Source organism: Agelaius phoeniceus, chromosome 16 (genome assembly GCF_051311805.1).
Source record: "Agelaius phoeniceus isolate bAgePho1 chromosome 16, bAgePho1.hap1, whole genome shotgun sequence".
In the NCBI taxonomy this organism is placed as follows: Eukaryota; Metazoa; Chordata; class Aves; order Passeriformes; family Icteridae; genus Agelaius; species Agelaius phoeniceus.
In genome coordinates this window covers 12167453-12190882 of record NC_135280.1, presented here as the reverse complement: position 1 = coordinate 12190882, position 23430 = coordinate 12167453, and the positions used below count along the sequence as shown (strand labels likewise).

The window sequence follows — 23430 nt, the reverse complement described above, 5'->3', positions numbered from 1 at the left end:
ACGGGCAGGAAATCCAGGCAGAAAACCTTGTTTGCTGTAGATTCCCACAGGACTGGCATCTCCAGGGCAGAACTGATACAACCGATTCCAGTTTTGGCATCTCCAGGGCAGAACTGATAGAACAGATTTCAATTAAATCCTTCACCATTGCCATAATGCAGGATGCAGACAAGTATTGAGAGGAGTTCTATCCAGCCAGGAATGACTGGAGTTCACCAAATCCCAGTGAGTCAGTGCTCACTGGAATCTTCCTAGAGGCCCAGGATATCTCCCTGAAAGTAAATGAAACAGTTTGGCTGCTCATAACTGACAGTCTCTTTTTGCCCTCACTCCTTTAGAATAGTTACTTCCACAAGGAATTTTAAAATCCTGAGGAGATTTGTATCTACTGGTAAATAAGAAATGTGTCAAGGATAGTTTTGGATCTTTTCCAAATTGAAGCCACACGTGAGTAGGATCCATGAGAAAATTAAGACCCTGCTGGACAAAAAGGAAGATTCAAAAGAAGAAAAAAAAAATTCTGTCCCTGAATGTCTGTATCACTGTTCTGCCAAGGACAGTAACACAGCTGGGTATGTATGGATCAGAAAGGCAAAAATACAAATCTGAATTTATGCAAGAACTTTTAAAAACTGTTTTATGCATATTTTCCCCCATTTTTCTATAATGTAGAGGTGCCTGGAAATGTGAATGAAGCGGGAGCTCATGAGAGCCAAAGCATGGGCGAGATGGAAGATATGAAGTTGTAGAATTGTGAAATTATTCAGGTTGGAAGAACCTGCTTGCACCAGAACACCTCTAAGGATGGAGATTGCACAATTTCAGGAGGTCATCTGTTCCAAGACTGAGTGTCCTGGCAGTGGAAACCTCTCTGGTTGAAAATCATGTTTGCTTTCCCTTTTCTTCCCAGTGTGTGCCTGGCTCTGTCCCCCAATAATTTCCCTGTCCTTGGTGGCGGGGCATGCAAGAGGAGACACATTTCCAGTAGAAATCCTCCTGCTCTGCACTGGCTCCCAGCGCTCCTGGGCTCACCCAGCCCTCGCTGGTGTGGTGAGGGAGCAGCTTCCAGCTGTGTCCCCCCCCTCCAGCTGTGCCCCCCCCTCCAGCTGTGCCCCCCCTCCAGCTGTGCCCCCCCTCCAGCTGTGCCTCCCATCCCTCAGCACTGTCCAGGTGTGCCTACCCAGGCCCTGTGGAGGGCAATGGGAAGAGATGGGATTTAAAATTTAAGGGGAAGTTCAAAGGCAGCTAAATATTTTTTACTCTCTAAATCAGCACTTTGATCTCTGAAACTTTTAGATTTTATTTTAGCTCCAAGTAAGCATTAAGATGCTTGAGTGTATCTACTAGTGAATTTTTCTGACCATACATTGAAGGGATAGTTCACTATTAGCTACATGGGTAGCTCACATGTATGGTAAAATATTTGAAGTTTCTCCATGCTTTTGTTCAGAATGATGTGCAGATGAACATCTCTATTTCCCAAATGTATAGCATGCCCATAAAAGTGAATTTTGCCTTGACTTCAATGAGTACATTTTAAACTGAAGTCAATTTTGGCTTAGATTTCCTAAATGTTAGAGCTGTTTCATCTTCAGTAAGCCTGCTTATCAGCTCCTAAATAAATCTTTCATACTGCAGTCAAGTGATAGAATTAAAAGAAGAAAAATATGAAAATGCAAAATCCGATATTAATTCATTTTATTTTATCATACTCAAGGGCAAATGAAGTTGATGGCCCATTTTTTAATTGATATATTGATTACAGTTTTGGAAGAAGTGGTGGTGGAATTCAGCAAAAATGATTGAGGTGGTACAAATGCTTATAAATCTGTCCCACATTGTTCATGTTCTTTAATTGTAATTGTCTGATAAAACTTCCATCAGTTTCTGTAATTAACCTAATGGTCTAAATGAATTTCCAGATCACTGATTATTCATTTCAATATAGAAAATGCCATTACACTGAGTTTAATTAATACTAAGTAAGTTCACAGTCCATTGTACTATTAGAATGGAATTTTATTGTTTTAACTGTTTAAATTATGAATATTATTTCCTCTCATCTTGTTTGTCCCATTTATGAACTTGAGTGTTCATTTTCTATTCATACTAAAATAGCACAAACCCCCTATAATGAAAATATTTAAAACCCAATGCTCTTCAAGCTCACATCCTCAAAATATCAGTGTAGATGGGGGTCTTTTTTATTTATTGTTTCAACTATTTTTAAACAGAATTCAGTGAGTGCCAAGCTCATAATCCCATGATATGCCCTAGAACATCTTATTTATCTTGATATTCCTTTCACAGAAGTACATATGACAGATAAGCACTCACCAGAGAATCCTTTTGCTTTGCATCAGACAGATATTAAAACAATAAACTATCTTGCCCTGGGATTTTAGCTTATGAGCCACCAGGAAACAACAAGGCAAAGATGAGATGTTTTTGAAAGGTGGGAAGGCAGTTCTTCTGGAAAATTCCCTGGAAACCTTTGGTCCTGTAATATTTTTGACAGGAACTATTTTAAATGCTAAAGTTTTGGGGTTTTTTTTAAAGCAAGGAAAATACATTTCGTTCTGTCAGAGCAGATATTAGAAGTGTCCCAAAATTAACCCAATATTCCTACTATTCTGTGCATTGTGTGATAGGAGAGAAGGAAAATCTATGGAACAAGCATAAAGTATTAATTACATGATGTGGGATTTCTTTTCTATATTGAAACACTTACATATAGCAGACATATGTCCTAGTTTTAAAAAGATTGTTTTTTCCTGTGGGTGTTTTGTATTAATTCATAGATTGAGGATGGTTCAGGGTCTTGCTTATACAATAAACAGGGAAAACCATAAATATACATTTTATTTTTATAAAGAGCACATCTAACTGTAGGATTTAGTGTGTTTGAGGACTCATTCCTACAGAAATGAAAATTAAGTCAAGCTTGTCTATGTGGTATGTCCTTGCTTTTAGAAATAGGTTACTTGGCTTAGGAATATTAGTAAACCACCTAAAAAATGCTGCATGGAACTATTTTCATCTTGCTTGTTTCAGTGAAGACATTCCAGGTTTTATTTTCCTGTGGCGTTACTAATGGATTGAAGGAAGACCTTTGACATTTCTATTATGTTCCAGGATATTTTCAGTACCAAGAAAATTACACAGGGAAAATAGAAATTTCCAAAAGGTGATTCAAAATGCGCTTCTGAGCCAAATCATTAGTGGAAGTATTTGGTTGGAAACCTTGATCCTGTTGATTTTGTCATGTTTAATCTGTTGCACACCTGTTATTACCTGAAAATTATACTGTAATGATGGCAGTTTGCTGCCACTCCAAGCAGCTGAAGGGTAGATGCTCTGGCACTGGGTGTATCCTTCCCTGGGTTTTGTGTGTCAGTCACGACTGACCTCATTAAATCTGAACAGACAGATATTGCAATGACATCAGTCATTCATTTGCTCTGATTTTATTGTTGTAGTTTTTCTTCATTTAACTGTTTGGCAGGCTTGCTGTTTTGAATTAGAATATGGGTCAGGAGCTGTTTAAAACATGAGTATTCATGTGGTATAATTTGCCAGCGCTTCAGTATTTCTGAATTGAATGTAGAAAGGTTCTGCAAACTAAATTTTTAATTAGTCTGTTTTCTCTTGAGCTCAATTGGGATGGGAAGTCAGTTCATCACCAATGAAATATATATCAGTGCATTGTATCTACACCTTGGTGGTTTTGTCTGCTCATTGCTTCAGAGGGAACAGGTAAAGCATCCTGCAAAGGAGGCTGTGATTGGGCCATTAATTAACCAAATTAACCATTGCAGCGCTGCAGTTCCTGACTGAGGGCACAAAAATCCTGCCAAAGGGAAATGTGCAAATATCTGAGAGGAGCAATCTGATTTCCAGGCTACAAAAACCTTATTATTGAACGTTGAGGGGTCAAACTATCTTTTGATTTGCTTTCTGAATTAATTGCCTTTATTTATGAAGAGAATCACCCAGTAGTAACCAGGAGAAATGTGCCAATTGCCCTTCCCTTTTGTGTGTTGAATGCAGTGGGTTTAAGTGAAAGCTTAAATAAAGAAGAACCCAACAGTAAGTAGGAAGGGAATGGCTTTCCATGATTCCCTCCCTGGTGTACAGAAGTGTAGAGAAATGTTGATGTCATCCCATGCTGAAAAGTCTTGAGAAGGTTTTTATGCTCTGTTCTGTCCCACTGTGTTGGGCTTTGCTCTGACACAGGACAACACCACTGACTTTCAAGTAAGATAAAGATATTACAAAATTTAAAAAAAATTAGTAAAACTGTATAGCATTCCATATGCATAGCATTACATTCTTGATTTAAGTATTATCCTGCTTTTAACTGTAAAGTGAACCTCTTTGGGGTTTTTTTTGGTGGCTTTTTAGTTGGTTGGCTTTGGTGTTTGTTTTGGAGTGGTTTTTTTTTTTGGTTTGTTTTATAATTTTCAAAATTTTTTTGGCAGTGTTGCCCGAAATTCTTCCTACAGCATTTTTGGTGTTCTGTATCAGTATACATTGTCTTTCTGCAACAATTTTCAGGATAACTCTCATTTTACCTCCTGTCTATTCATATTTTAAATGATTACTTATTTATAAGTCATCACTAAAATACATTGTGTGTGTCCAAAACCTGTAAACGTGGCTTTCGATTCACTCCCAAAAAATGAATTTTTCAGGGCCTTGCTATTTACCCTTGTTCTTCTGTTAGTCTGTTTTGTGCTGGAGCAGTGTGTCTGAACTAGCAGGTTTGGGAATTTTTGGAAAGAGAGACATGCCCTGAGTTGCATCACTGACTTTTTTCACCACTTATAGACAACCCTACATGTGGGTAGTGGGAGATAGCTGGAAAGATAGCAAATTGTGGAACATATCTCTGTCTTTTAGTTGAAATAATAAAAACTGTGTGTGCCCAAGGCCAGTTGGGAGCTCAGGTGCCTTCCTTGGTGCTCTGCTGTTGGTGGACACACTGCACTTGGCCTCTGGCAGCACTGGTGTCCATCCTGTGATTCAGGGCAAGAGGACTGCTTGGACTTGCTCTTCTCAGAATGCAGCTAAATAGTGAGAATTACATGTAGTAATTACCTTTACTGTGTACATTTGGTTTACATAGTGAGAATTACATTCAGTATTTATTATCTTGTGTTGTGTTCTGTGATGCAATTGTACATCAGAGCCCTTTGAGCACAGTCCTGGGTGCCACCTTCCCTGGCTCTACATCCTCTCTGCGGCTGTCACTCATTTTTGGTACCAGACCCACAGTGTTGACTGTGGTACATCTCAAATCATCCTGTCTGTCAGACAGCAAACTCTTAATTTTGTGCTTTTCAGCTTAATGTGTAAGATTTGGTTTCTAATAAAGGCACACCTTAGTGTCACTCTATTTTGTGATGGTTGTTATTCAATCGTGGCTCTTGGAACTGTGCTGTGTACAGCAAAATTCAACCTGAATTTCACAGATAAGAAGTGCTTTTTAGGAATTAACATTTTTAGTATCAGTATGACTTTGCAGGTGCAATTCTTTGTTTTGACAATTTTTCCTGTATGGTTAGGATTAGGTTAACAGCTGGGTTTTTCCTCTATTACTTTCTGCCTAAATTGTTCCCAGTGCATTCTGACAGTGTTCTTTTTACAGTTTAATAATTCTTTTGAGCTTTAGGAATCCTTGTGTCATCTAAACAGTATTTCTTGTCACTTAATAATTGACTTTCATAAACATTCAAATTACTAAATTTCATCATCTCTTTATGGCAGTGCTACTCTTCATCCAGCTTTCCACAACCATGGCCTTTTTCCTTTGTCTTGGAAGTTGTGCTTTGTTAGTCACAGGGGATTTCTTCCATTTGCTTGAAACTTAGAGCTGTCCAATAACTGGGAACACCAGACAAGATATTGATCACTTTGATCATCTATATTTGAAGATTGTTCTTTAATTTAAGATCAAACATGTCTTCTCTGATCTCTACTGTTTCTTTCCCTTTATGGCCTGGGTGCTTTTTTACCTCCTGATCTTTCCCTTCTGTTTTAGTTGTTTCCTTTGTGAAAAGCCAACTGCTCTTTGTACCTCGACTCTTTGTAATTTCAGCTATGCAGTATATTCATTTTGATTTTAAGTACATCATAAGTAATTTCACCACCAGTTACAGCTTTTTTTTAAACTCAGAGGTGTAGGTTGGTGTCATTACATAGCTTTACAAAAAGAGTTCTCAGTCATCTTACCTGTTCCTTTGTATCTCTTCACGTCCTCAATTTTCTTCTGCTTGTTCTTAGAAACCCCTTGATGTCTTAGGGTGATGTCAGGTGGCTGCATATGCAATCCAGTTAAAGAAGGGTGAGGTGTAAGGGCATTTCTGATAACCACAAAACCACCAAATGGCCAATTCTGAGCAGCTGAGGTTGGAGGGAAGCCTGGAGAACAAATTCTCCACCCCTGCTCCAGCAGCAAAGCCTGGGGAGGCTCTCCAGGACCAAGCTCCAACAGCTTGGGAACATCTCCAAGGATGGAGATCCTGCAGCCCCTCAGGGCAGCTATGCCAATGACCAGCCACCCTCAGGTGGAAAAAGCTCAGGCAGGAAGAGGAGAGAGTTTCCAGGCTTGGGCATCAAGGTTTGGCTCAGAGGGTTATAAATTAATGGCATGTCCTGGGAGCCATTTGCAGAGAAACCAACAGTGCATTGTTTATTGGTACATGAGAAGAGGTGAAACAAAAAGAACAGCACCTCCACCTAGACTTAAAATAATTACAAGGAAGTCAATGTATCAAAGTCATTGAAATAATAGAACAATTAGATCTGAAAACAACTTTAAGATGAGCAGATGAAATTTTGTTCAAACAGTAAAGCATCTTCCTATAATTTAACACAGGAATAAATAGGTTGCTTTTTACTGAAATATTTAGTTTATGGTTTTGTTTGTGTGCATTTGATTGTAGTTTGGTATGGAAAATTCTAAAAATATGATTCTTCCCATGTCTGAGGCTGAAATATTTGAAAACAGTGTTTTAAAGCAGTTGTCTGCCCCCTTTCTAGAAATATTTACATGTACCTCAGAGTAAAAAGTTTCACCACATTTCTGTGAAATTTGGTGCTAATTTGGATTTGACAGGAAACTTAATGCAGTAGTGTTGTGTAAAGGGATTCAATTACAGTGTGCAGTGTTTTGTAAGTAACTGTCTTGCATAAAAAAGTTAATTAATCAGAGCTGTGTCAATTTCCTTGTGCCATGTCAATTTGCAGCAAGGTAATTAATCACTAATCGCCCAGCGTGCAGCAAACTAAGGGACAATCCATGAGTCATTTGTTGTTATTTTTTTCCAAATAAATGGCACACAGAGCCATGAAGAAACACATCTTGCCTTTCATAATATTTTTATCGACAGTTTTGCATGTTGTAATAGACTGCAGCAACAAGCAGCTGTAGTTCAATGGAATATGAATATTAAAGAAACAAATGAGAGCAGATTTATAGGCCATTGCTTTTCTGTTATGTCAGTTTTGAGATTACACTGAGCAAATGAACAGTGAAAAATTACTCTTCCATGTGGAGAATGGTGATTAGACTTGTACATTAATTAGAGATTTTTGTTTTCCTTTTTAATGCATTTCAAATGAGAATGTCCTATAAGTAGGGGTTTCTCCAAAATACAGATTTATTCATTCCTAAACAACAGTGTATAATACTGACATGCATTTTTTTTCCAATGGTAAGGAAATAATTGGTCTATAATTTTAAGTATGGTTCAAAAAATAAATAGCTTGTGAAAGAAACAAATAGAAGTGACCAGTTGTGACTGTGTTTGATGTGTATGGGAAATTTCCTTTGAATGCAGTTAATTCACAACTAGATCCTAGGAAAAATCATCTCAAAACAGTGGCAGGAGAAGAAATGTATTTTCAGCCTGTAATTTTAAACACTGTGAACTTTCTAAAGATTTTTTTTTTTACCCTGAATTTGAAGTGTGTGTATGTACATATATTTATATATAATTTAAATGCCTTTTCATGTTAAAATCTGTATTAACAGAGCTTACATTTTGCTTGCAGTGTGCTTTGGTCTGTGTATTTAAATGCACAAATCCTCTTTAGCCCAGTGTTTATAATTCATTCAAAGAATGCCACTTAATAATACTTATTACTATTACAGAGAAGGGAGAACACAGCACACATTGGGATAAACTGCTGATTCCATTCCTGAAATCTCAGATAATATCATATAGATTATTCTGCTTAGCCTTTCTCAGCATGCTACCCATTATATCTCTTTGTTTTTAATTTATTGTGTTTCCTCAACGGGGATCCTCCTGAACTATGGCAATGATGTAAATGTGTCTCCCCGTCTCTCCAGCAGTTAAACTGTGCCGCAGTAAATTAGCGACAAACCGATTCCGACACGACGGAGCATTAAAATTCTTCCCCATAAAACATTTGCAAACTCTTGGTGGCAGATGACCCCGCTACTCTGTGCAGAGGAGGAGAGATTAGGAGTGATGAGAGGTAGATCTGCTCATCCATTTTGATGGCACACCTTTCTTGGGGCATATGGCACCCTCATACAAATTCAAACCGCAGCACAAATGTGAAGAATAATTGCCCATTAAAGTGGCTGTATATTTTTATGGCTTTGATACAAAATCTGCCCCCTGTTGTCTTTTGCATCTGCTGCTCTTTCATCTATCCCAAAGCTTTAAAACTTTAATACGCAGTGTATAACCCTTAAGTATTTTTTGCCAGGTTATGTTCCTCTTCTTGGGAACTCAAGCTTTTCATCGTTCCTTCAGTCTTTGTTTTCCCAGGCCTTGTTGAGATATGGTGCCTACAAAGTGCACCTCCCTGTCGTGTTCATCTAATAAAAGATTAGTAAAACAAATGCTTATATTTTATCTTCGGGGAAAAATTAAGATTTGATTAAATTTTGTCTGTGAACTCAAAGATTTTTTTCTTCCTTATGCTCATATTTGCTTTTCCTATAAAATCATTAGTTATCTAAATTTTGCTGATACACTACTATGAATACTGTTAATTCCAAAGGCCTTTTTATTTGCTTAAATGTGGCAGTTTGCTGGCCATATTTCATGTTTGAGATCTAAAATGAAGTTCACTGAAGTGAGAATGATTCCACTTTTACAGCGTGTAACAAGAGAAAACTTTGTAGACAATATTAATTGCAATAATACATTTTAAAATAGTATCCCCCTAAGTATAAAAATAGAACAAACAAGTTTAAAGAAGAAATCTTACCAGCATAATGTTCTTAAAAAAATTTCATTTAGGCTGTAGTAGATGATTTGTATGATATTGGATAATTATATTAAGCAAAGCCAGGGATATCCACAGCATAACATTTATATTCTAATTTTTTTAACTTGAAAAATTGAAATTGCTGAGTGACTGTAGGAACGGAGTTTTGTGGTTGTAGCCTCTTTCATATTTGAATAGCAGAATGAATATCTATAGAATGGATGGGGCCATTAGATGAAAATGTAAATTGTTTTCTATGTCTCGATGTTTGATTATGTATTGTCCTTAGAAAAGCCTTTCTTTTTATAACCCCGTGTTATCACCTCCTACCATCAACATGCATTTGGGGAAATCTGCCTTTTCTCAGTCACAGATCAGAAGAATTCCAGTCATCAAATTACTTTGATGAATTTAAGCTACTTTTGCTTAGAAGTGGGCTCAGATGCTTCCCTGCTGAGAGTCAAACACATTTTCAACCCCCTTATAATGGCATTTTCACTGACTGGGTTTCAGGAGCTTGGCACTGAGGCACTAAGGAAGGTTGACCTACAAACTGTAAGTCATTAAAACCTCTGCCCCTCCTGGCTACTATCTTCATTACTTTTGGGACTGGTTAATAGCATTTAACGCTTCCTGATGGGACAACCCTTTTCATAAAGCTCTTTTTATGAAGTCCATTCTTCAGTTGTGTTCTAATGCTGCCACTTCTGCTGGTTATTTTGGGGTGAGGATATTAAAAAGTTGGTAGCAAAATAAATTCTGTGGTTATTACATATTCCTACTGCCCATTTAATTTCTCAGCTGGGCTAAAGGAGCATTATGGGGTTTTTTTCTGAACTCAAATCTGGGACAACAAAACCTGTTGATGATTTTACCTCCACTCTCAATGTCTAATATTACAACCTGACAACAGAAAATGTGATTTCAGATATTCTGCTTTTCAGATGGACCCAGATCAGTTTTTGGATGAATATCATTCTGTTATGAATAAACTCAACTGTTAGACCTCACCTGATTGTAAGGCCTTGCAATGCCACTCTTGGTCCCATGTTTAGTTTCCATCATGTCTGATCCTCTTCCTGACAGAGCTACACCTCACTGCTCTGCCTGTCACTAATTGCTTCTGTAGTTTTTTAGTGCTTTGCTTTAGACATTTCATGCTCTGGGACTTTATTAAGAGAGCAATGTAAGGCAAGCATAGCGAAACAATTGCACTACTTCAGGCTTCTCATTCAAACTCATCTTTTCTAGTGCAGATCCTTTGAAAATGATAAAAAAAAAAAAAGATCACTCTCTTGTCTTAGCATCTCCCATGACTCCTGAGCCTCCCTTACAGGTTTTGGATTTGGTAAACTCTTATGGACTAAGTGACTCTCCCTGCTATCTCTCTTTTCTTCCTTTTTCTGTTTTTTTTTAAGAGAAAGCCTTCTTTCTCATAAAAATATAATAATAATAATAAAAACCAGGGGGTTTTGAACCATTTGTTGGTGAGGCACTCTGCTTTTCCAGTGGCATTTATTTGTGGAAAGCATTCACTGTCAAAGATTTGAGGGCAATGACCCTCCTTGTAATTCTTTCCAAGGTATGACTGCCATGAAGAATAAAGAAAATTTAGTATAAATGCTCAATTGTTGCAAAATATGTATCTTAATATGTCTGTGTGAAAGCTGGGTTGAATGGCACAATTCAAAGGAAAAATTTGTGAGCACAAACCACGCTGGGGGTTCATTCTTTCACAGAGTCATTTCCTCGGTGTCTCCCAACAATTCCAGCTGGTTTTAATTATTGCTTAGGACCCTAAAAGAACAACTTGTAAATAGTGCCAAACGTAGATGTTCATTACCAAGAATTAATTACTGCAACAGAACTCTGGGCAGGACTTCTAGCCCATGTCCTGCAAGCCCACAATGGTGTTACATATCCTACAGTGCTGGAGCCAGGTTTTTGAGTTAGCTGGATTTTCTCTATCACTTCTGTTCTTCTTGTGAAAGTGTGTTTTCTATCAATATTTAGAAAACTACAGATGTAAGTGAAGGTTGTCTGACTGTTTCTTTTTTTTTCCTAATTGCCATTTAGGTCAGTGAAAAGTCTCTTGATTTTGACAGTTTAGGAGTGTCCCTGAAGGCTGCACTTTATCATTTATCATGTCCACCATTTCAGATATCAATTTTTCCTGGACATTCTCTCAAATCCATTTCCACCTATTTACTTAAGCAAACTCTTCTGAGCATTGCTGTGTAGGGTTTTTTTTCCTTTTTATTTAGTTAGTTGCATTTTTTATTTTAAGACTCAAATTAACAATCAATTTATTGGAGAAACCTAGTTCTAGCAATGCCTATTAGTTGGAAAGCAGTGATTTTTCTCAGGCAGGCAGACTGCAGCTGAACATGCCTCTTACACAAAGATAACTGCCCTGGATTAGATGCATTAGATCAGTTCTCCATCCAGTCCAACACCTGTAACTGGAAAGGAGCAAAAGCTTGATGAAGAAAGAAAAGAAAACTTGTTAGACTGGAAGGAGTGTAGTAGGTAGTGTAGTCTGTAGTTCTTTGAACATTATGTAAAACCGTATTTTGCATTTTTCTCTGCATATTGTGTTAGTTTTTTATTGTATTAGCATTTTCCTCTGTATATTTATTAGTTTTTATACAAGGCTGTATAGCTGGAAAAGAAAAGGACAGAAGTTACATGGTTCTAGCAGCAGGTCATAACTCTGTCACTGCTTTATTTACACTGGTCAATACTCAACCTTGTTGAATATGCAAAAATACTTACAGCATCCAAATTTCACAGATGTTGTGAAATTCCTTAAAAGTAATGTTTTCTAGTACAATTCCTTTAAGCCTTCTTAAATGCAGTTGCTTGAAAAGTTATCAACAGAATATCAAGTTCTTCACCTTCATCTTTATGATTTATAAATTCCTGTTATATTCCTTATAACATATGCTATTTGCACTTTCTAAGACATACCTAATTTATTTGCATTGCCATAAAGTTGTTTTATGTTGTATCACAGGCATGTAAATCTTTGCAGAATTACTGTGTAACTTTTTGTCAGAGAGAAGGACCTAGCAAAGGCCCAAAGCCACAGCAGTAAGGCAGCAATAGAGAAATCACCATAATTACAGTATTTACCTTCACATGTTCAGCCAGCAAGGCCTAAAAGTTGTGAATTTTTTCATTTTCTTTTTTTCAAATTCAAGGTTTCTTTTAAAATTTGATGCTAAATGAGGATTGAAATCAATTCATATTTAAGATTTGAAAATTTTTATACAGCGGTATTTCCGTTTGCTTGCTTTTTACTAGGGCTTTGCTAAGCCATATTTGTTTAATTTCTTTATTTACATACTGAATAAAGAAAAAATACAGTGAAGTACATTTGATGTAACCTGATGCCAACAGAGCTGTTCTAACATTGACATGCAATATATGTACAGAGGAGAAATGAAGTAATGAAGCACTGCTTAAAAATCTGCCAGAGAAAGCAAAGTGTGAAGTTTTGTTTTTTGTTTTGGAGTTTTATTATTATTTTTTCAATTAGAAAGTTATCAAGAGGGAAGTTTTACAAAAGAAAAGCCTCTAATGTGGTATTACTGTTCAATTTCTGATTAAAATATTTTAAGTCTCACATGGAATGGTAATTAATGTTCACAGATTTAATGAAAATATAAAAATGTCTGAGTTAATTTCTTTGCTATAAGGTTAAATTATTTCTATTTGGTCTGAATATTATCTGGATTCAGAGGTGTTCCTAAGATATACAACTCTTTCCTTTGAAGGACTGAAAGGTACTGTTATGTACATGGTGCAGACCCAAAAAAATGAGAAAAGATATGAAAAACTCTTTGATTTATTACACAGTTAAGAGCTGGTTAATAATCCAGCTCTTGAACAAATGCAAAGCTCTGTTCACTTGGCAAAATCACTGGATAATTTAGATGACTTGAGGTCACCTGGGTCTCTAATGTCTCACCCCTACTCAAAACAGGGCTGACTGCAGGAGACAGATCCAATAATGTGATGCAAATATCTCTGACATTATAAATCTGAGCCTGAACTTGGACCTCGGGAGTCTCCTGGTAGTAGTGTTGGCTGAACCAGTCAACACTCTTTTCATCAGTGTCCTCTGAGAAACACAGAGCCATAAATGGCACTGCCATCCAAATTCCCAGTTTGCTGAACCAGTCAACACTCTTTTCATCAGTGTCCTCTGAGAAACACAGAGCCATAAATGGCACTGCCATCCAAATTCCCAGTTTGCTGAACCAGTCAACATTCTTTTCATCAGTGTCCTCTGAGAAACTCAGAGCCATCAATGGCACTGCCATCCAAATTCCCAGTTTGCTGCCTGCTGAACCAGTCAACACTCTTTTCTTTAGTGTCCTCTGAGAAACACAGAGCCATCAATGGTGTTGCCATCCAAATTCCCAGTTTACTGCCTGCTCTTTGCAGGCAGAGATTTGTGTGAAAGGACGAGCTAAAACACTTTGGTGACTCCCTCATCCAGCTATGGGCAAGCTTTTACACCATCACAACTCCAAATTGCTCCAGAATGTGGCACTGCCATCCAAATTCCCAGTTTGCTGCCGCTCTTTGCAGGCAGAGACTGTGTGAAAAGACGAGCTAAAACTCCTTGGCGACTCCCTCGTCCAGCTACAGGCAAGCTTTTACACCACTCCAGAATTGCTCCAGAATATGGGCTCTGCTCACTAATCCCTGTTTGTTTGTTTTTTTTTTCCCCTGCAGTGCCAGGATTTCCCTACCCTGCTGCCACCGCAGCCGCCGCGTACAGAGGTGCCCACCTACGAGGCCGGGGTCGCACGGTGTACAACACGTTCCGAGCAGCAGCTCCCCCTCCTCCCATCCCAGCCTACGGCGGGTAAGGAGCTCTGAAATTCCCTCACCTCTGGCTCAGCATGGATCCCGGGAGCCTGGGCGCCGTTCCCAGCCCTGCTGCATGCGGGTCGTGCCTGCCCGGCACCGGCGCCTCGCACAGCGGCTTGAAAAATGACTGTAATTTGTACTGCCATGCTTGGTGGCCTTAAGCATTTCAGATGTCACATATTGTTATGTAAATGCTCCCACAAACGGAAGGCTCTGGAACGGGGAGATTGTTTCGGCTAAAGGTATATTTTTGATGATTGCAAACATCTGGTTATTAAGGAGGTTGGATCGAGTTATCTTCTTTTTTTCTTCAAATCGCCTGCTGAAAGTTGTCTTTGCACCTGAAGCCTTAGTGCTGGATTTTTTTTTAATGTATATTTTTTTATTGCAGTCTGCTTAGTTTTTCTAGTTGCCATCTTTGCCATGATAGAAATCTGGGGTGCTCCTCTCAGGACCATGGGTTTTGTGTACTTTTGCTTAAATAATGCCATAACATTTTGCTGTCAGTGACCTGTATTTACTAAAAGCAAGTAGTAAACTAAGGAACCAAGAAGAGGAATTCATAGTATTAATTTTTAGTAACTCTATAATCTTCTTTATTTCAGAAGATTGTTTGGGTTTTATGTATATTTTTGGGGGAAAGAAAGAATAAACATTTTTTCCTGTAGTTCTGCTAGGGCTGACAGTGAAAGGCTCTGTATGCTGCATGTAACACAAAACCCCTAATAACATTACCAAAAGATTTTTAGCTGTTAAGAAATTAGGAAATCTGTAAAATCAGAGAACTTAGCAGATCCTAGGCCAGAGTAGTACTTTGTCATAAAAACTGGATTTGCCATTATCTCTTTGTAGAGCTGTTGGATCTTCCTGGGATGGGGTCAGGTAGGGCTGGGACAGGCAGTGAGAGAAGGTGATATCTCTCTCTCTCTCTCTCTCTCTCTCTCTCTCTCTTTTTCACTCTCTCCCTGCCCTCCCTGAAATCCTGTTCAGCAGCTCCTTGGCTCCCACTGGGGATGTCCCCTTGTGCAGGAGCTCCCTGTCCCCCTGCCCCATTCCAGTATGTGATGGGTGCCCTGCATCAGCTCCCACAGTTTCTCAGTAAACCTTGCTTCCATTTAAGCCAAAAGGAGCATATTTTTCTAGACAAGTTTGCTAATCTCATCAGTCAGCGTTTGGCCTGAGTTTTCAGGGATTTATTTATACAGGCAGTTTGACCGTGCTGTCACATGGGGCAGTTATTATCTCAAAGAAATGAGACATTCTAAAAACTAATGTAAAAAACATGCCCTAGAATCAGGTTATTTTGTAAAAGTGTATTCTGTTGGTTTGTTTGAGTGTTTTGTGTAGTTTATTATGAAAACCAGTATTACCACTAGTGGAGGAAGACACTTTTCTGAAGTTTGCCTGAATTACCTTTGGGCAAGGATGGTGTCCCACTAAAGCTATCCTTCTGCTGCCATACTCTCAGTTAGTCAGTCCAGGCATTTGCACATGGCAAAGATGGAAACAGGTTCAGAATGCCCTGCATTCAGATTTCATTTAGAATTCCTCAGCTACCAAATGGATACTGCACCTAAAGAAAGTGGACTCTCCTTTTCTTCTTTGTTTAAAAACAAATTCTGAGATTTGAACCTAGACTGCAATATGTAGTGAGATAACAAGCTGGGCCACTCAGTTTCATGATGACATCACACATCACACTTTAGTTAAATACAAAGTCATAAAGGTATATACAAAAATAATTACCAGCTGTGTGTGATAGTTTTTGAATTGGACAGTACTTTTTGGTTTGTATTTGCAAAATGAGTAACTACTTTCTGCCAAGAAAGTAACTTAAATTTGCCTTAATTTAAGAGGCCACATGTGGGTGCTCTACATGTATATGTGTGTGGTGGTATGCACATTATTATCATTAGTTCAGTGACTCAGCAGCATGAATTCCACTTCCAGGAGTAGCACATGTACATTCTCATGTAATTGTACTGCTTGTTGCCAGCACCTTTAGCAGTAAGTTAGATGTGTAAGCACAGAGAGCTCCTCTTGTAGGTCAGTGCAGAGGTTCTGCAGGCAGGTCCAGCAGAGCTCCAGCGTTTCCAGGAGCCCAGCTCAGCACTCCCACTGCTCTGCAGGGTGGTTGGGCAGGCTGGCAGGAGCTCATTCCCTTCATGCTCTGCCAAATGTGGCTTCAGAGGGAGCCCTGTGTTGCCACAGGTCCCATCATCTCGCTCTGATGGCTTCCAGGTGTCTGTCAGGAACCCTTGCTAATCTAGGGCTCACCTTGCCACCAAACATAATTTGACACTGCAAAAGGTTTCAGTTACTAAGCCCTGTCTTAAATCATGTAGGTCTTCGTTCAGATATTCAAGTTTCTCCATCCACCTGTGCTTTCCAATAAGGCCCTGCTTTGTGTAATTCATGGGTCAGTACAGAAATCATACAAATCTCTGTTGCCCTGATCCACAGCTGGGGTAATAAAGCTTTATTTTCCCATAATTTCTTTGGCCTGGCATATTGGATCTCATGTGAGTCTCTTCACTGATACAGGAGTCTAATGCAGAATTGCTGAGTGATTCTTTGCTCTCTGCTCACCTATTCTATCCCATGACCCATCAAAAAAGCAATAAGGAATTTCCATCAGAACAAAAAAAATTCTTTAATCAATGAAAATAAGTTATGGGAATGTGCTTGTTGGTCACAGCATGAAAAGAAGTCAAGGAAAATTATTAAGATACTAACAAGATCATAGGGAATGAATCAGCTTAGAGAAGGAAGGAAATAACTTGGAATATTATTAATAAGAAAAATTGAGTAAGTTTTGAATTTTTCAAACAATTTAGTAGGAATTTATTATTTTTCACTCAAGGAAGGTGCCCAGCCTTACAGCCAAGTAAACAGTTTTATACTTAAGTAATTTCAGTCATTAAAAAAACATACACATTTTCTATAATGACAGATATAATTTTAATAATAAATTTATATTAACATCCATCAGTGTTTAATTAGAAAATATTTCAAGAAAGAACCTATGTGTAGTTGCAAAATATAAAGCTGAACATTGTAATTACCTCCTTTAATTTTATTTTATTTCATTAACCTTAGATTTTGATCTAGCTCTAGGTCTTGTGGCAGGATAAGTTATGGTGGTTACTGAAAGGTGTCTTCTGCTGTGCCTTCCACTTACTGGGGAGCAGCAGGCAGGCTTTGCTGGGTCCCAGGGAGATTTCTGGGTATAACCATATTTAAGGCCATTATTTTCTTATAAATCAAAGGTTAGCACATGTGCTTTAAAATGTGCCATTTAAAAATGGAATTACTGTTCATGATTTACATGAACTACCCCAGTAATCAATGGATCCTTCACTTTTGAGTGAGACATTTCACAATTCCTTGAGACAGCATCTTTTTATTAGCTCACAGAAGGTGCTTCACTTTTAGCATCTGTGGCATCATCTCTAATGCCTTGAAATATGAGAATGTGCAGCTTACTTATAACTGCATATAATTAATGTACGTATCATAAACCCCCCTGACACTGAAATGGGGAGTCAAGCTTGGTTTGGGTGAGAATAATGAACACTAAAATTTAGAGTTTGGAAATCTGCACGGCATGGGGAGATTAACCTCAAACTGGTGCAGCAGGAGAGGGAAATAAGAGATTTTAATTTGTTGTCAAGAAAGCCCAGAGTCATGGTATACCTGGTAGTAGAGCAGTAGTAGATAGCAGGAGTAGTGAAACTTATGAGGAGCCTTTGTGCTTCATCATCCTTTGCTTTAAATTCTCACGAGTTTAGTGTGTGGTGACTTTGTCTTCACGTTCCCTCCCTGCTCCTTTCAGCTCTGATGAAGCTAACAGAGAATTAGCTTTCAGTCTCTATCTCCTCCTCTGCTGTGTTTCCTGGGAAAGCAGGGGAGAGCAATATGCTGTTTTCTCTTTGAAAAGAGCAGTTAAAAAAAAAATCAAAAAAACAAACCCAACCGTAAATAGAATTGTGAATTTGTGGGGAGTGTGGAGGAGAAATAACAGAGGCTATTCAGAAACTGTTCCTCTTGTTAAAATAAACCTCAAGTGCTACTTGCTCACTGGTTCAAAATGAAAATAAAGCTTCATTTTTTTATTCTGAATTCTAAATTTAAGAACATTAGTATGAGCTACTACATCTACTCAGGTTGTTACAGCTTTTTCCCACTCTATTTCCTTGGGCTCGTGTAAACTTCCTCTTACTTTGGACTCTGTATATGTGCAATAGTTGGAACAAAAAATGGCTTTTGCCAGCATATATTGATTCATGTCTGCAGCTTTGTTCTCTGCAGCAATGCCCTCAGTCAATATCACAGAGCAGAAAATGTAACTTGTCCATGGCAGAAACTGGAAAGGCAAGAAACTGGAATTAGAGAACATTCTAAAAAGCTGAAACTGCCTCTTACAAGAGTTTCAGTTCAATGTTTAGAGCACTTAAAGCTATGTTATTAGAGTGTGGAAAAGTCTTGCTTTAGTTCTGCCTTTGGTTTAAGTAAGGCTGGTTTATTAAACCAAAGGTCTTTGGTTTAAACAAGGCTGTATCTGCATCTCTTCTCTCATTTGTCTCAGGAAGGCCCCAGATAAAGGGCTCATGTTAAGGGTGATTTCCAGACCAGGAGCTGGACAGTGTAGGGGACAGTGAGGGTGACCCTCCCAGAAAACAGAGAATTGCTGTTCCCCAGCTGCTTTCTCGTAGCTGTGCTGGACAGGCAGTTGTGAGCTGTGGGCATTGCTGTGCCCAGGAAGGAAATCAGGGATGTGCTGCCCCTTTGTTCCCCTGAATCCACCCCCAGGCTGGGTGTGCTGCCCTGGGCAGGACGGGTGGGCTGAGGACCATGGATCCTCAGCTGCTGGGAGGTTTCTCAGCCAAGCTTTGTGCAATCAAGGGCTGTCTTTTCATGTCATTGATAGATTATTCAGCTCAATCCTTTTGAAAGATGAGGACAGAAAAATGATAATGAAGACAGATGTAGTTCTCCCAGGATATTGTAAAGGTGGAATCTAAACTAGTAAAGAGTTTGTGTTAATATAGTTACAAAAAGTGATTATAAGACATGGAGAGCTCCTTAAATAAAGGAGTTCCTTAAATAAAGGAGCTAAACCCATGCCTGTCAGATGTATAATATCTGATGAGGAAAGAGTTCCCTATTTAGATAAAAAATAATTTCAGAAAATGATTGTCACATATGTTGATATTTAAATGCACATTTTCCTATTAAGATTTCTCACTTCTCTGAGTTTTCCTTAGCACAATAAAATAACAGAATACGACTGAACAAATCCCACACATTTGTTCTTTTTAACTCCTTCAGGAAGCACATTAGCACCATTCCTTGGGTGAATTAACTCAGATTTCAGTCATGTGGCTATTTAAAAGCCCTGTATTGTTTTACAAGGAGCAATAGACTTACCTGCCTACCAGGATAATTTTTTTCAATGTAAAGTGTAAAAGGAGCTGTTGTAAGATGGGTCCCTGTGTGATGCCTTCAGTCTCTTCCCATGCTCAAGATGTCCCCTTTGTTTTCTGCCTAGAGCCTCAGAGAGAAACCGAGAAAATTAAACCAAATTAACAACAACAAAAAAAAAAAAAACAAAAAACAAAACAAAACAAGAAACCAAAAAAAACCCCAAAAAACCCCCTTGGAAATTTATATACTAAAGAAAAGAAAAGCAAAACTTAGTTTTTGGTGGTTTACACTTTGTACTTTTGATTAAGGGTGCTGTTAGAAAATACATTTGACTCTACTAATAAGATTTAATCAGGACAAGGGCTCTGAATAGAGGAAATATTCTCTGAAAAATCTATGGAAATGTGAATAATTACTTTTCCTCAAACTTCAGGAGAAGCAGAAGGATTTTTATTAAATATCACTGTCATAATGCAAGATCATAGAGAGGAAATAAGATAAAATCAGCTGATTTTTTTTTTTTTTAGTGAAAGTCCTGCTTGGGACTGTTATACTCATTTGCCTGATTCTGTCACTCCATCTTAATATTGGCCATGTCTAATGATGGAGTTATGCACATATGTCTCATTTTAGTGATGGATACATTTTTTAGCATAGTATTTATGAAGAGGTTTCATTTAGAAACCAAAATAAGTTTCTGTCTGTACATGACTGGAAGGAAGACTGGGGTGGATGAATGAACCTGTCCAAGATTACAACCAGCTGCACTTAGGAATGAAAAATTTATCAGCCCCTTTTCATCTTTGCTGTGTATCCACAGATCACCAGGAGGAGGAAGAAAAGAGTTTCCCTCTCTGACAGCTGCTTTCTCAGAAGCATTATTTTCTGAATAGCAATGTTTGATAGCAATGGAGAGTGGGATGTTGGAATGTGCAGTGATGGGCTGGCCTCAGCTGGCTGCCAGACCCTCCCCCAGCTGTGCTCTCCTTCCCCCTCTCAACAGCACAGGGGAGAAAGGATGGAAGGGGATAGAATACAAGAAAATAAAGACAGTGTAGAAAGTGTTGTCACCCCTAAGGAGCTGCAGCTGGGCCAATTATCAAAGATCAGGAGCAGGCCTGACTTTAACAGGCCCCAGGTGTAAGCAATGAGCAGAAGATGCTATAAAAGAGTGGGGTGGGTGGGTGAGAAGGGAACTGGAGTCAGTGGCTGCTTTGTGAAGAGGAAAGAGTCAGTGCTCTGAGGAGCTGCCCACGAGAAACACCAGGAAGGTGTGGAACTATTGTGATAAGGAGCCAGCAGCATGGAACCCCTGGAATAGGATGACAACAAAAGGAGGATGGAAAAGCTCCTGGGTTGAGATAGAGACAGGGACATTTTGTGCCAATTGCTATCACAGGCAAAACAGACTTGACTTGAAAAATGAGTTTATTTGCTATTGAAGTGCAGTTAGATGGTTATAAACAGAGGTAGGACCTAAACCACCTTCCCCCAACTCGTCCCCCATCTCCAGCAGGAGTGACACAGGGATGTGAGCACCCGAGGGCTGGGGCTGTGGGGTCACAGTGAACTCAGTAAACTCAATATTCTTTGTGTGTCATCTCATCCAAGTCCCTCATGCTGTCCATGATTGTGTGCTCCTGCCTCACAGTTGTGTGGAATGCTTCATTCCTTATGTGCAAACAGGTAAATAAAAACATGGAGTGTTTTAAAATGATCAGAATATCCAAACCAAATTGAAGGTGCGCTGCAGTGTAAGCAACAAACTCTCTGAAAGCTGCCAGTGTAGACCAGGTTTCGCATATTTTGCTCTGCAGACACAATAAATAGAAAAATATATGAGTAAAGGTCTGATCCTACAGAAACAAATGGCAAACACTCTGATTTAAGTGGAGCTGGGTTTTCACCTGTTATTATTCCATAGCAGACTTTAATCATCAGTGTGGTTTTATCCATGTTGTTGTGTGCACGTATGCATATTTATCATTTTCTCAAGTGATTCAGACTTAGACCCATACCAGCTCAGCCCTGTGGGGTTTGGTCATTGACCTCAATAGGTCAGTTATATTTCTGACATCACAATTCTTGTTGGAATTGCAAAATGGCTTAGGCTAGCAACTTGGTAATAACTATTATTCCTAGATAATAGTACCCCTAAATTGAAAATATTGTTGCAAAAAGTCCCTATTGTTCTAATGGCTGTAATTGTTAGGCCACTGTTGTGCAGTTGGAGTTTTATTTTGTGTAATCATTTAAGCTCTGTCATACTGTGTCATTTATCCTGGAGGGTTTAGAATCTTCCACTGTTTACTCTGATGATTGATCTTAGCTGAAATGAGTCCATCTCTGGGTGAGCTGGTAACAGCAATATTAGCACATTATTTTGAGAGTAGTAGTAGTCATGTATCCAACCAACCAAAACAGGGGAGCTCAGAACCACTGACATGCTTGCCAAAGCTGTAAAATGCTCAAGTAGGCAAAGTTTTGGTTTTTTTTTTTTTTTTTTTTTTTTCCAAAAGCATAGCACCCTGAAATTTTCAATAGACCAGAGCTGTCATTATTGGCAATGTGCATTGAGCCAACCATGCAGCACCTGTGGGTTCTCTCACCTCTGTGTAGACTGGGTATTGAGATTTGACCCAGTGGGTAGAACACCACCAGTGTCATTATTTCACTAACTCCTCTCACCGATTCAACTGAGGCTGTGGTTTTTTTTGCCATCTAAGTAATGAGAAGCAACCCTTTGTTTCAGAGGGTCAGCATACCTGCAGGATGAGAACACAGTGCTTCAAGAGTAAGGCTTTTGCAAAAGTAGTGAAACTGGGCATGAGATTGGCTCACTGAAAATTTTTATAGGAAAGAAAAATTGCTGTCAATATGTGGCTTTTTATAACTAAAAACAGGGGAAGAAAAAAGCCCCCAAACTTTATCAAAAGTCTTTTCCAATCCTGCCATGCTTTGCCTTCCTTTGACGAAGCATTTGGCATACTTGATAAGATGATGTATTTGGTACAGGTTCACTTCTGATAATTGCTACCAACCTCCTTAACCAATGTGAAGAGTGCCTTCCTTCCCCCTCCCCTCTGTTCTTGTGAGAGACTAACCTCAGCTGTGCAGGGGTTGGTGGCATTTGCATGTGGAAATGCACTAATATGGATGTTTTTCTTTGTGTGTGCATCCTTGCAGTGTTGTATACCAGGATGGATTTTATGGTGCAGACATTTATGTAAGTATTCATTGATGTGCATGCTGTCCTTGTACATTACCAGAGTCATTCTTTTTACAAGTTTGCTGCCTAGCTTGACTCTGTTTTGTCTATTTACCATCCCTTGCCTGTCAGAAAGAATTGAGAAGAATATCTCTCACATTGGAAGACCTTTCTGTTCATTACATCTATCATTGTTCAGTGGAGCTGAATTAACTCTTCAATCAAATGCTGAATGAATGCAAAAAGATGTGAAAAATGTGTGTGTGTGGAGGGGCGTCTCCCTTCGTAATTGAAGTTCAAAGAAAAAAGAAAGCAAAGCACAAACATTTTTTTGCAAATGCCCAAAAGCTCTTTTTAAAAAATCAAGGCAAGCTGAGTATTACTAATACTTGAAATATGAAAGTACTTCATGGAGAGATACAGGTTTCCCAAACCCAGCCAGCAGTGGGGATGTGTAGGTGCCATGGTGATAGTGGAGATAATGGCATATAAGTTTAAGATATGGCAATATATTGTCTGTAATCTGAGTAGACTGCCAGAAATTGCACTTCTAGAATCCACTCATTTCAGTTTAAAGGAGATGGGCAGAGACTGCTCACAATATGGGTGGGTCATTTGTTAGGAAAGATTCATAGTCCTGGATCCATCATTATCTATGC

General features: G+C 38.7%; 1 protein-coding gene across 43 annotated transcripts in view; it reads left to right on the top strand.

Annotated features, from left to right (window-relative positions):
- The window catches only part of RBFOX1 (RNA binding fox-1 homolog 1), a 1204921-nt gene that overhangs the window by 1143496 nt on the left and 37995 nt on the right, over positions 1 to 23430 (top strand). For 37 of the 43 annotated variants that reach the window (XM_077187091.1, XM_077187084.1, XM_077187083.1 and 34 more), the window contains 2 exons: positions 13999 to 14131; positions 22750 to 22789. In XM_077187091.1, the coding sequence (XP_077043206.1) occupies positions 13999 to 14131; positions 22750 to 22789 (173 nt within the window). The remainder of the gene's footprint in view (positions 1 to 13998; positions 14132 to 22749; positions 22790 to 23430) is intronic. The other 6 variants (XM_077187097.1, XM_077187092.1, XM_077187094.1 and 3 more) reach the window with 1 other exon arrangement.